This window comes from Pelobates fuscus, chromosome 2 (assembly GCF_036172605.1).
Source record: "Pelobates fuscus isolate aPelFus1 chromosome 2, aPelFus1.pri, whole genome shotgun sequence".
Taxonomy (NCBI): Eukaryota; Metazoa; Chordata; class Amphibia; order Anura; family Pelobatidae; genus Pelobates; species Pelobates fuscus.
The window spans coordinates 350,643,363-350,662,475 of record NC_086318.1 but is presented as its reverse complement, the minus strand read 5'-3'; the positions used below and the strand labels follow the sequence as shown (position 1 = coordinate 350,662,475).

Here is a 19,113-nt window from a genome sequence, read left to right as displayed (position 1 = left end):
ACATTCACCGTGTGTAAACAGGATTTTCCTGGCTAATCATGGCATCATCACTTATGGGTAGCTCCTCCCTTAGCAGTCACAGGACAGGAGTTAATTAGACTGATAGGTATAAAGAGTCCCTCCTCCCTTTACACCAGTCTTTTTTCCTGTCCTTAGCCGATTCTACAGGACTTAAAACGTTTTCTTTTTTTGGCCACCTTCCTACGTTTGTCGTGGGTTCTTTCCAAATGAAGTTCAGCCTCTCTTCATTTGAAAGACCCAGTAAACAGCCTGCATGAGCAGGACTAACTGGGTCAGGTTCAGTGTAAATGCTGAACTGCTGCGTGGGATTTCAATTGGTGTTCTGAGGGAAACACTGCTATAAGGTAATTTATGCAGTTGGATCTCCTTAAAAATTCCACTTTTATTTGGCTTTACCCCTATAAATTGGGGCATTCAATTCCCCCCTCCCCCTTGTGGCAGTTTTATTGGAATCCATGTGTGTGGAGTCCTCCTGTTGGAGGAAATTATTATAGGGTGTTTTTCTTGCTTCCTACCTTTCTTCTTCTGGGTCTCCAGTTTCTGGGGCTGCTCTGCTTGTTCCGTTCTTGTTCGCTGGAACGCGGTAGTGCGTTCCAGTGGGCAGACATCTTGGCGGGACCGGAAGTTAACACTGCAACCAGACTTACACTAGTTGCTACCCAAGCCCACTATTACAGTAGGCAAAAAGGAAGATATTATTAGTTTGTGACGTCATTGCGTGTCACAGGGTTTCCTACAACTAGTGAGCCAGCCATTGCTGGTTACGAACATCCCCAGCCTCAGGTCAATGATCTCATCTCTCAAAGATCCAGAGCTATATAAAAATAAACCCCATACGTATTATATATAGACATATGGCATAGTGGAATCACAATATTACATACCAGATTTTGTCCCTCACGTCATACTATCAAGGCGATACAACAGTTTTTGGCGGTTAGAAGAAAGATCACTAGTTTGCACCAATTAAAAGTGTGACGTTACAACCATGTCATCTCTGCTATGGATGTTGTAGCAGTTTATAATTTACCATATGCCTACATCCCCACTTAGTAAGCATATCAAAAGAACCCACTATCTGTTACAAAATTGCTATAATTTATTAGTTATAACTATACCTGGTGATGTACAAATCTTTGTTTGAAGTGTACAGGGAGGAGGAGATATTACCTTGTAATATCCAAGGATACTGTGTCCTGGGATACGAGCACAGGACACCTGGGGATAATTAGCTAAAGATAAAGGAGTCTTTATATCAAACATGGAGGTTTGTTAGTTTTCTGTTTACTCTAACTGTACAGTTTGTGACACTTGTGCGCAATTTTCAGTATTTACATAAAAGAAGATGCTATCAGAGTTAAATTGACATGGGCAGTCTCTGAATAGATCAAGCAGATAGATGTATATCATAGATATATGCAGGAGCAAACATAGAATGTCATTATGAAAATGGCCAGTAGATGGCGGTCACTGATCATTCTCTACTGTTTTATCTAGAAAACCTACCTTCTGATATTAGACTTTATATTAGCAGAGGGTTTCTGTAGAAAGAGTTAGTGCTGGGGTTAGGGTTAGGGTTAGATTTAAGGGTAGGGATAGTCTTTGAGTAGGGAAAGGTAATGGTTAATGCAGGATTTTGGGGTTAGGGATGTTTGAATGACTATCTGTTCCTGTCCAAATCTGAGATGATTAAATTGCGTATACGCAGAAGTAAGTTCACACTGACACATGGAGTTCAGGTTAAAAGAACTTCGAGAAAATTTAATGGCATCTGGTTAAAAAGCGGGCTCGCAGACCCTTATAAGAGCAAAATTACATCATCATAGAATATCAAGATAACAACAAACAAACATCATTAATTGGGTTAGGTGTTAAGTGGCTATGTCAATACCCACCCATCAATATTATTAATTGGCTTCAGTGTTAAGTGGCCGGCTACATGACCTCCCACCGAGAGGTGGCGTCATCTTGGACACGGGTGTGGACACGATGGCCCAGGCGCCATCTTGCTAGCAAGAGGCTTTACTCGATGGGAGGGGGGCTTTAGGCGCCATTTTGAGTAGTTAGTGATGTTAGGTTCGAGGTCAGTTTCAAGGCTTTTTTAGTGAATGGACATTTCATTAGTTCAGTTCTCATGATCTAACTATGGCATACATTGTTACATATTACAGGAACTTGACAATTCCGGTGTTACTCATATCCTTCTAGAAAATGCATTCTCTTGCTAATATTCTAAATGCTGTTAGGAAAATCTGTCATATAATGAAGTTAATGGGGAAATTTAATAAAGGTTTTAATAATTCTACAACAGGGATAGTGTAGGGTTAATGGTAAAGTTAGGGTAGGTATGGAGTTAGTGTAAGCATTGAGTAAGGGGTATCGTTGGTATAGGGTTAGCTTTAACTACAAAAAAATTGAAGTAGATCCTAGACCTACTACGCATTTTACAATCAGGGCTGATATAGGAATCTATTTTGAGTTATTTTCATTTAGTTGTACTGAATGTGTATATATTATCATAAAAAAAAAATGCGTTGATTTATTAAACCTATTTAGTACATTTTATTCACATGTAGTGTTGTGTTAGGATATTAAACTAAAGTCCTTTCTGTCATTTACACGATCTTTCTAATCCGTATGAGGACAGTTAAAATGAGACCCTTAAATTACTGTGGGACAAACATGCAAATTCTAGGTTTTGCTTTCGTTCAGAACTTGGACAATTACATCAGTTCTTAAGAGGTTACGTATCATAGGTGTTCTTGATCTAGGTTGACTACAGTTTCTCTAATGGTTGTTTTAGCAAAACTCTATGGTATCGGTATTTGTTCTCATCCGGGAATTCAGTCCCTACATCCCACCACTAGCAACACCATTGAGCTTACAGGACAAAACAAATGAATGAAAAATAAATAAAACGTATAACTTTGCTCTAGTGGTGGAATGTAGGGACTGAATTCCTGGATGAGAGGAAATAAAACCTCAAATGTCATATTATGGGTTTATTTTTATATAGCTCTGGACCTTTGAGAGATGACATCATTGACCTGAGGCTGGGGATGTTCGTAACCAGCAATGGCTGGCTCACTAGTTGTAGAAAACCCTGTGACACGCAATGACATCACAAACTAATAATATCTTCCCTTTTTGCCCACTGTAATAGTGTGCTTGAGTAGCAACTAGTGTAGGTCTGGTTGCAGTGTTAACATTTATAAATAAGCCCCGCACTCAAACTCACACTACTCTTAGGTGGCATAGCATTCATCTGCCTAAATATATAGGAAATGTAGGGGGAGGGGGGAACCTTACATGCGCATCCTTAAACCTCCAAATACCTTTGCACATTTAAATAGTAGAAATGTTTAGTACCACTTAGTCCTACTAAAAACCTATGTTATTTAAATGTATAGGTAATCCCTGCAACAGAGATCCAAATCACGCCAAGAATCCTGCAAAGCATAGCCTCCACTGGACCACCAGGGACTACACCCCCTCCTGAAAAAAAATACGCAGAAGCAGGGCAAATTCAAAAATCCCCCATAACACTCAGACACACATACAAACACAACACTCAACCAGCACATCAGCCTCCCTCTCCACATACAACTGTCAGCCTCCACCACACACATGCAACACTCAACCAACACACACACACAACACATTTACGGAAACAGAGCCTGGCGCTCTAATAGAGGATCCCAAATCTGTCTTCTTGTCTATGGCTCTGGGCAGTCTTAACATGGCTCTACACATGAGGGTGACTATATGTTTGCATTTGTGCCTCTATTTGTTAATATCAGGGTTACTCAATAAACCCTTAATGTTAGTCAATCTGAATGCCAAAACAGAGGCTATAATAGCCAGTTTTGAAAAAATCGCCAATTCATCTTTAATCACTACATGGCTACACTGATCAGAGACAACATTAAACCCGCCTGCCTAATATTGTGTAGGTCCCCCTTGTGCTGCCAAAACAGCTCTGATGCATCGAAGCAAAACCTCTGAACCTGTACTGTGGTATCTAGCACCAAGATATTAGCAGATCATTTATGTCCTGCTAGTTGTAAGGTGGGGCCTCCATGGACTGAATTTATTGTTTTAGCACATCCCACATATGTTCAATCAGATTGAGATCTGGGGAATTTGGAGGCCAAGGCAACACATTGAGCTCTTTGCAATGTTCCTTAGTTCATTCTTAAAAAATCTTTGCAGTGTGGCAGGATGCATTATCTTGCTGAAAGAGGCCATTGCCATCATGCAACACCATTGCCATGAAGTGGTGTGCGTGGTCATCAACAATCTCCATGTAGGTAAGGTTTCCAAGCTGAACATTGCCCAGAGCATATCACTGCATCTGCCAGCCTGCCTACTTCCCAAAGTGCATCCTCAAGAAAACGTATCATCAGACCAGGCAATGTCCATTTCTATTGCTCCATGGTTAAATTCTAAGGCCCTTTTGGTGGGGGACTGGACTCATCATGGGCACTCTGACCGGTCTGTGGCTACACAGCCTATATGCAGCAAACTGTAATGCACTGTGTGTTCTGTCACCTTTCTATCATGCAGCAATTTAAACTACAGTAGCTCTTCTGTGTGATTGGACCAGACGAGCTAGCCTTTGCTCCACATGTGTATCAATGAGCCGTGGGCGCTCAAGACCCTGCTGACGGTTCCCCAGTTGTCCTTCCTTGCACCACTTTTGTTAGGTACTAACCACTGCATCATGGAAACACCCCACAAGACTTGCCTTTTGGAGATGCTCTGACCCAGTTGTCTAGCCATCACTATTTGGCCCTTGTCAAAGTTATATCTGGGTCAGAATCCCAAAGTAGAATCTTCAGAGAGCATTGGGTGGTTTACAGGATAGGGCCAAAGGCAAGTTTAAGTACATTAACTTTTGTTTTGGACTCAAGTTTCAAATACTTTTAGAATCTGGCAAAGTCTCTAAATCTCATCGGATTAGCCTCCTTCTGTGAACTCACAGCTCCTACCATTAAGTTCCAAAAATAATTATGTACCTTATATTAAATGGGAGAGGAAGTGAAGTTCAATTGTTAGTTTTCCACAGTAGAAAACAAACTAGGAATGAACAAGAATTCCCAGAAAACCTTGATGTGCCCATGGAGCACTGTATAAGGGGCAAACTCAGCAGTACCGCAAAGCATTTTCTACTGAGTGCCTCTTGATAAATCAGTTTCTAGAATTAGCTTGTAAATGCTTCCAAGCGTTTTGTGCCATTAAAGGAATTTTCTCAGAGATAGTCTCTAAGGAAGTGCCTTGTACGGCACAAAACATGTTAGCATCGCCCTCTGCACATTGTGTTCCAATGTAATACTTTCATGTATTACGCCTGCACCTCCCACGCCTCACCCTTCTGTCAGTCCCTACATTGACTTCCTGTAAGATATAGAGCTCAATTTTAAATTCTGGTTCTTGCTTTCAAATCGCTACATAATGCTGCTCCCACCTATCTATCCTCCTTTATACACAAGTATGTCCCGTCTAGGCCCTTGCGATCTGCTGAAGACTTAAGTCTGTCTTCTGTCCGTACTCCCACCTCTGATGCTCGCCTTCAAGATTTCTCGAGGGCTGCACCGTTCCTGTGGAACTCGCTTCCCTCCTCCGTTAGATGCTCACCCAGTCTCCACTCCTTCAAAAAAAATTGTTAAAAACCCACTTCTTCATAAAAGTGTATCAATTAAACTGTTAATAGCTCCTGACTGATTCCTCTTCTGCAACTGTCATTAGTCTAATACTATCCTTACCTTTCTGTGTCATTTTACCCCAATCCCTCTAGCATGTAAGCTCATTGAGAAGGGCCCTCAACCCCTCTGTTCCTGTGTGTCCAACTTGTCTGGTTACAACTACATGTCTGTTCGTCCACCCATTGTAAAGCGCTGCGGAATTTGATGGCGCTATATAAATAACATAATAATAATAATAATGTTCAATAAAGGATTTCTTTTAACCGCCTTGAGCCTGGTATTTGTGTCCTGCATGTTGACCGAATGCTGTGGAAGAATTTATATATTAAGTGGGAGAAGAATCCACACACCAGGACACTCTTACTGTAGGACAATCTTTTTCTTTACCTGCATTGACGCCTATAGACTACATGATACGTCCTAGAATTAGCTTCCCTAATGTAAATACACATACAAAATTATAATTAAGGATCAAGGGAACAAGCAGTAAGAACTTAACTCATTCAGTTGGAAACGTAAATTGTGGCTAAAAGATAATTGCTCGACTGGAGCACAGCAGAAAAATTTTGTTTTGATCGAAGAAATAAAACATTTCTAGAGACAGAATTTTGTCCATGTTGTGGCTTAGCTCATCATAATTCTTCAGCTAGAAATAATGGAGCAGAAAAGGCTACACCAAAACAGATAAAAGATATACAAAATGCAAAATCTATTGTTTTTTTTCCTTTTTTCAAATATGCCTCGTAATGTTCCTTATTTTTGTAGCATTTGAAAGTTTTAATCCATTCGGTTCTGAATAATAAAGCTGGGAGTGGAGGTTCAGATTATTGGGAGTGGAGGTTCAGCAATTAAATTGTGAAAAAGGGTAGTGATAAGGATATACTTGGAATCCATATTGTCTCAATGAATACCACGTGTAAAATGCATATGAGATATTAATTTCCGTATGTGTATTCGATGATACTGGCAGCTGTTTGTCATCCTCCTGTAAAAACAAACAAACCATATAGTAGATATATAGACATAGATAGGAGATTCCCAAAATATGCTTCGTGCTATCATAGTTGACAATTTGCCTTTAATTTAATATGCATTAACACTATGTCAGGAAGTACAGTTGCGCTAAATAAGCAGTTAACAACTTAACATAGGACAAGAAGAACTTTAACTCTATTGAACACCCGCACACTGACAATTCTGTAGGGCACTATGATGCTTCTAACCGAGTTAAAGTAAATGATTCAACCAGCAAAAAAACACTCTCCTCTCACAAAACACCCCCGGGGTTCTTATCAGTACATCCTGGCAACCCTATCACTTTAATAGAGTCCAGGGTCTGCCTTTAAATACCCTTGGGAACTTCCTCAAAGAGAGGGAAGTGATATAAATGAAACTTTAATAAATTCAATTTTCTTTTTACAATTTTTTCATTATATTTTTTACATTAGATTAGCACATGGATGAGTCCTGCATGTGTATAGTAAGAATCCAAGCTCTCCAAAGTGAATGGCAAATTATTATCGGAAACAGCATTGCTATGTGAATAAAGATACAATCGTATTAATAATGACAATTCTTGTAGAGAATTAGAAATTAAGTTTGTGTTTTTAATCATTATGTCAACAGCCATATACAATAACAATTACATATACAAGAGCACATAAATATATAGTTAGAAAACACCCAAAAAGCTGGTAATCCTCTGTTACCTTATAGTGAAAGAGAAAATATAGCCGAATACTAACAAAATGTCGTGGGGTTAATGTTTCTCATTTTCATGGTAATAGAAGGTATTTATTTGCTTTGGTATATGTATGTGTTATTATATATGACTGTTGGCTACCTGTGCCATTTGAGAACATAGTTTGTGATTTTGGAAGCACAGTTTAGATGTTGCAACTGAGCCTATGTTGCTTGTTTTTGATACTTTTAATAGTGTGCAGTCCTGTCTTCTTTATTAGTTCAATCGTTATGTAGAATTTTTGCAACATCAATCTTTATTTCTGTCATTTAACCGTGATAAACATGTTCTCATCTCTTCAACGCCATTCCTCTGAGCCATTTTCTTCAATCTCCGAGTTACGGAAGTTATGCAAAGTCAAAACAGGTAGTGTGTTTATACTCCTCTCCAGGGTGTAGTAGAGTACTTGGGAACTGTGACTGGGAATAAGAAAAACGTAAATATAAACCATGTTGTGACAAGTTTATTTTTTGACATCTTGTGGTCTGTTCACTAAAGTTTGAATCTGTTTAAGTAGATTCAGCCACTTTCAACTGGCTCAATTCATTTAAGTTTGGCTGATAAAATTCTTCTGATGGTTCGATCCAGGGCCGGACTGGGACAAAAATTCAGCCCGGGCAATTAAAGGCAGAGCAGCCCACTATTAGGGGCGGGGCCAGAAAGGGGGCATGTCATGTCACCACTATTGACAGGCACACCCCCTTCCCCCCCCACCAAATGAGTATGTTAATGTGACGCTCCTCCAGAGCATCCAGTGCGCCTGGCTAAAATAAATGCCATGATTTTTTTTGGGGGGGGGGGGGGGTTGAGTTTGTGCTGCGTTTGCTGGCGATTTGTCTCTGGTGTCCTCAATAGTGGGATACCAGAGATCAAAACAGGAACCGGACTGTTAAAGAGTGTTGTGCATGTGTGGGGATGTTCCTTGTGTTGTTGTATATGTTTGGACGTTGCATGTGTGTAGAGCAATTGTGTGTGTGAAGAGGTCTGTTTGTGGCATACTGCATGTGGCAAGGGGCTGTAGTGTGTTTGTCTCTGGGTTGTAAAGTATGTGTGTTTGTGTGTGTGTATTTATATAGGGCCTGTGGAGTGTGTGCATGTAAGGAGCTGTACTGTGTGTTTGTGATTGTATCTAGGGGCTCTAGTGTGTGTATGCATATAGGAGCTGTAGAGCACATGTGTATAGGGGGGATAATGTATGCATAGGTGGTGTAGTGTGTACAAGGGGTGCAGAATATGTATTTATAGGGGATATAAATTAGTGTGGGTGCATGCAGGGGGTGTAATGTGTGTGTTTATAGGGGTATAACGTATGAGAGTGCAGGGAGTGTAGTGTAGGTTTATGGGGTATAGTGTGTGTTTAGTGTGTGTATGTGAGTGTCAGGGGAATAGTGTGTATATAAGGGGTATAGAGTGTGTGTAGTGTGTTTGTGTGTAAGTGCAGGAGGTGCAGTGTGGATATAGGGGTATAGAGTGTGTACTGTGTGTTAATGCAGGGGCTGTAGTGTGTATGTAGGGGTATAGAGTGTATGCAGTGTGTTTGTGTGTTAGTGCAGGGGGTGTAGTGCAGTGTGTGTTAGTGCAGGGGAGCAGTATGTTTGTGTGTTAGTGCAGTGTGTGTTAGTGCAGTGTGTGTTAGTGCAGTGTGTGTTAGTGCAGTGTGTGTTTGTGTGTTACTGCAGTGTGTGTTTGTGTGTTACTGCAGTGTGTGTTAGTGCAGTGTGTGTTACTGCAGTGTGTGTTACTGCAGTGTGTGTTAGTGCAGTGCGTGTTAGTGCAGTGTGTGTTTGTGTGTTACTGCAGTGTGTGTTAGTGCAGGGGTGCAGAATATGTATTTATAGGGGATATAAATTAGTGTGGGTGCATGCAGGGGGTGTAATGTGTGTGTGTGTATAGGGGTATAACGTATGAGAGTGCAGGGAGTGTAGTGTAGGTTTATGGGGTATAGTGTGTGTTTACTGTGTGTATGTGAGTGTCAGGGGAATAGTGTGTATATAAGGGGTATAGAGTGTGTGTAGTGTGTTTGTGTGTAAGTGCAGGAGGTGCAGTGTGGATATAGGGGTATAGAGTGCGTATTGCGTGTTAATGCAGGGGCTGTAGTGTGTATGTAGGGGTATAGAGTATATGCAGTGTGTTTGTGTGTTAGTGCAGGGGGTGTAGTGTGTTTGTGTGTTAGTGCAGGGGGTGTTGTGTGTTAGTGCAGGGGAGCAGTATGTTTGTGTGTTAGTGCAGTGTGTGTTAGTGTGTTACTGCAGTGTGTGTTTGTGTGTTACTGCAGTGTGTGTTAGTGCAGTGTGTGTTTGTGTGTTACTGCAGTGTGTGTTAGTGCAGTGTGTGTTTGTGTGTTACTGCAGTGTGTGTTAGTGCAGTGCGTGTTAGTGAAGTGTGTGTTTGTGTGTTAATGCAGTGTGTGTTAGTGCAGTGTGTGTTAGTGCAGGGGAGCAGAATGTGTGTGTGTTAGTGGTGCAGTGTGTGTTAGTGCAGGGGAGCAGAATGTTTGTGTGTTAGTGCAGGAGGTGCAGTGTGGATATAGGGGTATAGTGTGTATTGCGTGTTAATGCAGGGGCTGTAGTGTGTATGTAGGGGTATAGAGTATATGCAGTGTGTTTGTGTGTTAGTGCAGGGGGTGTAGTGTGTTTGTGTGTTAGTGAAGGGGGTGCTGTGTGAGTAGTGTGTTAGTGCAGGGGAGCAGTATGTTTGTGTGTTAGTGCAGTGTGTGTTAGTGTGTTACTGCAGTGTGTGTTTGTGTGTTACTGCAGTGTGTGTTAGTGCAGTGTGTGTTTGTGTGTTACTGCAGTGTGTGTTAGTGCAGTGCATGTTAGTGCAGTGTGTGTTTGTGTGTTACTGCAGTGTGTGTTAGTGCAGGGGAGCAGAATGTGTGTGTGTTAGTGGTGCAGTGTGTGTTAGTGCAGGGGAGCAGAATGTTTGTGTGTTAGTGCAGGAGGTGCAGTGTGGATATAGGGGTATAGAGTGTGTATTGCGTGTTAATGCAGGGGCTGTAGTGTGTATGTAGGGGTATAGAGTCTATGCAGTGTGTTTGTGTGTTAGTGCAGGGGGTGTAGTGTGTGTAGTGTGTTAGTGCAGGGGAGCAGTATGTTTGTGTGTTAGTGCAGTGTGTGTTAGTGTGTTACTGCAGTGTGTGTTTGTGTGTTACTGCAGTGTGTGTTAGTGCAGTGTGTGTTTGTGTGTTACTGCAGTGTGTGTTAGTGCAGTGCATGTTAGTGCAGTGTGTGTTTGTGTGTTACTGCAGTGTGTGTTAGTGCAGTGTGTGTTAGTGCAGGGGAGCAGAATGTGTGTGTGTTAGTGGTGCAGTGTGTGTTAGTGCAGGGGAGCAGAATGTTTGTGTGTTAGTGCAGGGGAGCAGACGGTGTGTGTGTTAGTGGTGCAGTGAGTGTTAGTGCAGTGTGTGTTTGTGTGTTAGTGCAGGGGAGCAGAATGTGTGTGTGTTAGTGGTGCAGTGTGTGTTAGTGCAGTGTGTGTTTGTGTGTTACTGCAGGGGAGCAGAATGTTTGTGTGTTAGTGCAGGGTAGCAGAATGTGTGTCTGTTAGTGGTGCAGTGTGTGTTAGTGTAGTGTGTGTTTGTGTGTTAGTGCAGGGGAGCAGAATGTTTGTGTGTTAGTGCAGGGGAGCAGAATGTGTGTGTTAATGGTGCAGTGTGTGTTAGTGCAGTGTGTGTTTGTGTGTTAGTGCAGGGGAGCAGAATGTTTGTGTGTTAGTGCAGGGGAGCAGAATGTGTGTGTTAATGGTGCAGTGTGTGTTAGTGCAGTGTGTGTTTGTGTGTTAGTGCAGGGGAGCAGAATGTGCGTGTGTTAGTGGTGCAGTGTGTGTTAGTGCAGTGTGTGTTTGTGTGTTAGTGCAGGGGAGCAGAATGTGTGTGTGTTAGTGCAGGGTGCAGTGTGTGTAATGTGTTTGTGTGTATGTATATGGCCTTAAATTATTATTATTAAAAAGTAAAGGAATGCTCCCTCCCCCTTTTACCTTTGCAGGGGGGGAGGGAGCATTCACATACCTGGTGGTCCAGTGAGGGGGGGCTACGCCACACACACATCCCAGGTGGTCCAGCGGCAGGTAATTCAGTGTGTACCCCGCAGGGTACAGACAAGGTCTCTCTCCCTCTCGCGAGCGCCGTTTTTTCCATGGCAACGCTCTGATAATCTCGGAGCTCGCGAGAAGAAAAGAAAGGAAGCTGCTCGCCATGCGCGGATGGAGACCGGCTCACTTCCCGATCTCCCCTCCGGCCCATGATTGGATAGAACTTCATCTTGGGGCCGGTGCTGCTGCGCATGGGCCGGCAGGGGAGATCTTTCCTGCCGGCCTCGGCCCATGGCCATCGCGGCCCACCGGGCATTTGCCCGGTTTGCCCGATGGCCAATCCGGGCCTGGTTCGATCCATTCTCTATTGACAGAAATGGTACAGTGAGCAGAATGGGTCCATGATATTTTTAAATAGGTTTTGTAGTAGCAATGAAATTAATTTAAAAATAGAAACCAAATACTAAACAATTGGCAGCCAAATGTACCATTTTAAGAAAGGAAAGAAAAAAACGTAAAATTATTTGTGGTGGTGGGGATGTGTGATTTGAGGTATCACTATAGTGTACACCCACAAACTAGAGGAAGTGATAATCCAGAGGATTATAAAATACATTTATTTTCCTTAAAAAAACAGGTCTATAAACAAGTAGCCATAAAATGATTAATTTACGAATACCAACCACGATGTGGAAGGTCCACGTGGGAATGCACTTGCACAGCATTTCTTAGTGGAGACCCAAGTTTGCCCGAAGCATCAAGCGGGAATAATATTACAATGGACATGGAAGTGCTACGGATGTATATTTAGGATTACCTCTGCAGCACTTCTCACCACACTAAATGCTTAAATCATAGCTTAAAATTTTCACTCTCTGCTAGTTATTGGCAGGCGAAAATTCAGACCTGGCAAGTAGAAATTCACCTTTGGTTAGTGTGCTATGGACCCACTAGGCTTGCAGTGGAGAGAAACTTTTAGGTCATAGTGTAGGACTTGCAATTTTGATCCATTCTTCAATAATATTCGCTGGATCAAGGGACTGAGGAACAGTCACTACATTTTTCTTTCATTTTTGTTATGCTGTATAAGGTCTTAAAGTGATTGCTACTCATGATATTTACCTTGTTAACAGCATCTGGCCACGCTTGCGTTTCCAGACAAAATGCAGAATGCTTTGGATACACGGAACCTCCCTTGCCTTTCAGAGTTCCATCCAAAAAATTAGCTGTGTAAAACTGCACGCCAGGTTGAGTTGTGCTGACAGTAAGCACTCTGCCACTAGCTGGATGATGGACCCTAAAAATAATTTTAAAAAATTATGTCATTAAAACATTACATTAATACATGAATATTTAATACACAATTCCAGTCTTCTCGTCATGGGTTCTCTGTAGACAATTATAGAGGAAACTTCCAAAACTGGAAAAATAAGTAGTAACATTTTCAATTGGTTTTAATAGTCATTGCTCTCCTCTTAAGACTTGGTCCCAGAATTTTAAAATGTAAAAAAGATCACCAATGACTGCAGTTCATTTTGGATTTGGGGATTATGCTCTCCTTAAAGTTGCAAATCTGCCATTTCAGTTATTTCCTACTATATTGTACATTTATATAGATCAACGAATCTTAAAGGGACACTATAGTCACCAAAACAACTTTAGCATAATGAAGCAGTTTTGGTGTATAAATGACCCTGCAGTCTCAATTCTCTGCCATTTAGGAGTTAAATCACTTTTTTTTTTTTATACAGCCTTAGGCACACCTCCCTGCATGTGACTTACACAGCCTTCATAAACTCTTCCTGTAAAGAGTTATCTAATGTTTACACTTCCTTTATTGCAAATCTGTCTAATTTAGATTTTCTTATCTCCTGCTGTGTTAATAGCATGCTAGACCCTACATGGAGCCTCCTGTATGTAATTAAAGTTAAATTTACAGGAGATAAAAACTTTGAAAGAAAGTTACATCTGATTGAAAAGGAAACCATTCTGTGTTCATGCAGGCTGTGTCAGTCACAGTTAGGGGAGGTGTGACTAGGGCTGCATAAACAGAAACAAGAGAGATTTAACTCCTAAATAACAGAGAATTGAGCAGTGAAACTGCAGGGGCATATTCTATACGCCATGACAGCTTCATTATGCTATAGTTGTTTTGGTTACTGTAGTGTCCCTTTAAGTCTAATTTTTGCAGAGTGATAACGCAAGTTAAACTGTGATGTTCTTTCTAATCGTCCAAAAATAATACTTGATGGTGTCATTCCAAATATTAATGAATAAACTAAAATTCAAACTAAACTATACCATTAGGAAAAATCATCTCATCTATGCTGGTTTCTAAGAAAACTCTGCAAAGAAATAATTATGAAATCCTGTCATTACTGCGTTTTATAGATTTGTTTGAGCAAATGCATTGCAGTCTGTAGCCAATGATAGGTTACATTGCCACAGTAGCAGAAGGGGCCTGTTATAGGGTTTGTATATTTCAAAGTATGTAACACAATCATTCAGTATCAGTATAACTATTTTCTATTGCAGAAAATGTTTCCATTTAATCATGCATGTTCTAAGGCGTGATCGAAGTTGCATTCTAAAGGTGAACTGGACTATGAAAAGATTTTTCTTCATAAAATGTTAATTCAGTTACTAAAAAAAAATTACTTTGCTGTACTGAAGACATCTTCAGAATGGATAATAAGGAAAATGGTTTCATACGTAGCGTAATTTTCTTTACCTGATCATTATTCATGGCAGGCAGCATTTACTCAGAGCAGAAAGGACAGGAAACTGGTATATATAGATCCTCCCCCTTCCCATCAGGCAGTCTTAGTAACTAGCATCACATCTTATAGTATATGGGTGGGAACGCAATGCTGCCATGAATAATTATCAGGAAAAGAACATTACGGTAAGTATGAAACAATTTTCCTTATTGCTGATCAATCATGGCAGCATTTACTGATGGGGAATACCCAAGCCGAATATATATATATATATATATATATATATATATAGAGGGAGGGACAGAGTTCAAAAACAGCCAATAGCTAAAAAAACAAAAAACATTATTGAGCTGCATAAACCTTAAAAGCTTTAAAAAAGCCAAATAAGTAATCAATAGGATGTTCAGACAAGGTAATTTACCGCTGGCATTCAAATCTCTGAAATATCCTGAAGAAATATAGAGCCGCATAGGAATTAAGGCAATGGTAGCCACACCTAGAGAAGGAACAAGGCTAGACTAATACAAGACAAACTCTCGTAAGAAATAAGGAATCCATCTTGTTATGGATAAAACATTTTTTTAGAGAACCTCCATGAAACCCAGACACGGTCTAGAATTTATAGATCTGTTAACGTCAACAATAGAAGATAAGGTCCTTCTCTGATATAAATTAAAAACCAAATGGATGGCATCATCAAATCAGAACCTTGACAAAGGCATAACTTCCAGAGATCATACAGGAACAAGCAGATAATGTTGGATGAGAACAGTCACACCATGCTATTAACCCCTTAACCCCTTAAGGACCGGACTTTTTTTGCGATGTTGTACATTTGCGACCAGGCATCTTTTTGACACTTTTGTGGTGTTTGTGTTTAGCTGTAATTTTCCGCTCTCTCATTTACTGTTCCCATACAAATTATATATTGTTTTTTTCAGGACAAAAGGGGCTTTCTTTACATACCATTATTTATATAATCTCATGTAATTTAATTTTAAAAAAATGAAAAAATATGATGAAAAATTGAAAAAAACACACGTTTTTTGAATTTTATGTGAAAAATCTTTTACTCATCTACAAAAGCGAATGAAAAAAACTGCTAAATAGATTCAAAATGTTGTCCTGAGTTCAAAAATACCCAGTGTTTACATGCTTTTTGCTATTTTTTTGCATGTTATAGGGCTATAAGTACAAGTAGGATATTGCGGTTTCAAAACATACATTTTTAAAATGTATCAATAGTGACATTGTAACACTATTATCTGTCATAAATTGCTAAATAACACCCCACATGTACATATTTTTTTAAAAGTAGACAACCCAGGGTATTCAATATGGGGTATGTCCAGACTTTTTTAGTAGCCACTTAGTCGCAAACACTGGCCAAAGTTAGCGTTCATATATTTGTTTGTGTGTGAAAAAAGTAAAAAAACGAAATTGAACGCTAATTTTGGCCAGTGTTTATGACTAAGTGGTTACTAAAAAAGACTGGACATAACCCAAGGTATTGCAAATGGGGTGTCTTCTTTTGCAAATGGTATGCCATCATGGGGGTAATTCTCATTCCTGGGCTACCATACGCTCTCAAAGGCAACGTAACCAACCTGGCCATTTTCAATGTAAAAATATTTGACCCATATATTTGACCCTGTAACTTTCAAAAACGCTATAAAACCTGTACATGGGGGGTCCTGTTCTACTCAGGAGACTTTGCTGAACACAAATATTAGTGTTTCAAAACTGGAAAATGTATCACAACAATTATATCATCAGTAAAAGTGCTGTTTGTGTGTGAAAAATGCAAAAAAAGTCACTTTCACTGACAATATCATCGCTGTGATATGTTTTACTGTTTTGAATCACAAATATTTGTGTTCAGCAAAGTCTCCCGAGTAAAACAGTACCCCCCATGTACAGGTTTTAGGGTGTCGTAGAACGTTACAGGGTAAAATACAGTGATAGCAAATTAAATTCTCTGGACTTTCGGCCTGGGTTGGCAGGCAGGTCCCTTAAATTGCAATCAATAAAATAACTTAATTATGTAAAAATATTACATAAATACACACGTAGAATTTAAATATACATGCATATTTATATATTTGAAGTCTACGTGTATATTTATATAATTATTTATGTAATTTTGTATATGGACATATGAATAGTTTGCATTCTTTTTATTTATTTATATATACATAGATATATATTCAATTTCATTCTAAGTGTATTTTGATATAAATATATATATATTAATATCAAAATACAGTTAGAATAAAATTTCGTATAGATATAATTTTTTTAATTTTTATTATTATTTTTAATTTTTTTCATTTAATTTAAATTATTTATTATTCGTATTTTATAATAATATATATATACAATATATATAGTTATTATATATATTATATATATACGTGTGTAAATTAATTATAAGTGTATTTTTATATTAATATATGTACATATTAATATAAAAATACACTTAGCGGGGCGGGGCCTGACCGCTGAAGCGAGTGGACGCAAGAAGCAACAGCTCCCGGGCCAAAAAACGATAAACGCAGATTTTACCACAATAGGCACCCAGATCGGGCTTCGGGATGCTGACCACAAGCAGAGGACACCGAGCCCTACAGAAGGACACCTCAAACGATGATGCCCTGCTCGGCGCCAACATGCGGCCTACCCACACGAGAGGCGCGGGAGGGACGGCCGCTCTCCCGCCGCTTTCACACTTGGCAGAATCGCTACCGGGCCCACGTTCCCCCCCCTATGGACCGGCGGGGGTCATCCCGGTCCGCACTCCACGGGGCCACAGGACCCCACAAGCCTCCGCGACTATGCGCATCCCGCACCCAGCGCCCAAGATGGAGGCTGCCGACACCGCTTCTGGGCCTACACCCACTAAACTTCGACCCGAGCGACAGGCACACGAGGCATACCAGGAAGACCGCATAACAGCAGCCTTCAACCATTTTTGGGCAAGGTTGTGGGCCACAATAACACAAGCCCGAACAGCCACAAAGGACCCTCGCCTGCCCTCCAACTTACCTATGCCTACACCGACCCTGAAGGGCACCGCCAGGCTGCCTCCCAGTGAGAAGCAGCGGAGGAGAGTGGGGACCATGCCTAGACTTCAGGGCAGCAAACCGCACACCCGTCAATGCCTGCCGGGGCCCCGACAAACCGGGGGAACCCCCACACACGACCCACCGACACACAAGCTGGTGAGATGCACTCGGAGGGCCCGGGCTCGGCTTGCGGCCTGCAGAAACGAGAGGGCCACCCAGCATATCAGGCGCCGACAGCGCATCACAGCCGCAACCGGGGCCCGGAGGGGCCTCACTCCCACATCAAGAAGACAGCGGGGATACTTAGCCGCAACCAGCATTCAAAAGGACCCTGGCGGAGCAAGATGGCAAGGCACCACGTGGAGCCTAAGCGAGGTACAGCTTTACACCCTATCGAAGGACACTAACCCACATGAAACAAGCCCACGGAAAAGCGATCACAAACCTCCCCACAGACTGGGCGTCGGATGAGCAGATGCGAGGATCCGGACTGCCGGCTGGCCAGCTCTGGTGATGACACCGACAAAGACGACCCTGGCGAACACGTATAAACTTGATTTACTGCACCTGTTTATTTTATTACCGTTAGAGTTTGATGCATAACCAGCAACAGTGGAGCTGCTTTTATATACCTGGCACACTAATATAAGCAACTTGTCAGTACCCTAAGCTAGAACATGTGTTACCAGTGAGACACTAAGCCTGTTCCACTTAAAGCGTTACCTTACCTCCTATTTCCTTAAGCAAGGTCTCCCACAACTAATGGTGTCAGTTTTAATGCTGACAGCTCTTAATTGCCCATTGACATGCCAGGCAATATACCTATGCACTCTCACACAGTAACCTACTTCATCTTTTACTAATGTAAGGTCGCTAGCCTGTAATTCTCTAAATCTTACACTACAATCTATAGTGAAGCCTGTTTCTTTACACTATAAAAAAAAGTGCAACTGTATTGTATATCATGGCACTGTATGCAAATGTCTGATTATAATAAGCCTTGCGATGTTGTCACGACTAGGCCAACCTGTATCTTATTCTTTTCTTGCACACTAAAATAAAGAATTTAAAAAAAAAAAAAAAAAAAAAATACACTTAGCATGACATTATATATATGATATATAGACATATATTATATAGGTATAATATGTCTATATATCATATATACACATATATAATAATATTTTTTTTTTATTAACTTTCACTTTAAATTTTTTTTTTATTTTACAGTTGCAGGGAGACTGCCTGTCAGCACAGACAGTCCCCCTGCAGGCAGAGACTAGGACACCTATTGTGACCATGTGGTCGCCCTGTTGGGCGATCACATGGCCCCAGGGGTCCTAAACTGCCATGGGGAGACTGTCTGGGCTGCAGGCAGTCTCCCCACACCGGGAGCACCGCCGATCGCCGCCGGGGGAACGACGGCGATCGGGCAAGTACATTTTAAATTTAGGACGGTTCAGGACCGTCGTCGGTCGGCAAGGGAAAAATGCCGATGACGGTCCTGAACCGTCTAGCGTCCTCAAGGGGTTAAGGACTGAGCCAAATGTACACGTTGTGAACAAAACAAAACGTAAACAAAACCTGGAATTTGCACTATATGTCTGTCCAACCGTAATTCACCTCTTTCATATTAAATGCACCCGTTCTACATGACATTTTAACTGTCAATGTCATAATACTGTTTGCTTTTACTGCAATAAAATACACATTTGTATTCAGCAAAGTCTCACGTGTAAAACAGTAACCCCTATGTACAGGTTTTATGGTGTTTGGGGAAGTTACAGGGTCAAATAGCACGTTACATTTGAAATTGAAATTCGCCAGATTGG

At 41.0% G+C, this 19,113-nt stretch overlaps 1 protein-coding gene across 1 annotated transcript in view; it reads right to left on the bottom strand.

Annotated features, from left to right (window-relative positions):
* Positions 1 to 7,701: 7,701 nt before the first annotated feature.
* Positions 7,702 to 19,113, bottom strand: part of GALM (galactose mutarotase) — a 41,604-nt gene continuing 30,192 nt past the window's right edge. Inside the window, exons 7-8 of the mRNA XM_063443621.1 lie at positions 12,619 to 12,793; positions 7,702 to 7,886 (exon numbers count right to left, since the gene is read on the bottom strand). Of these exons, the coding sequence (XP_063299691.1) occupies positions 7,815 to 7,886; positions 12,619 to 12,793 (247 nt within the window). The 3' untranslated portion in view covers positions 7,702 to 7,814. The remainder of the gene's footprint in view (positions 7,887 to 12,618; positions 12,794 to 19,113) is intronic.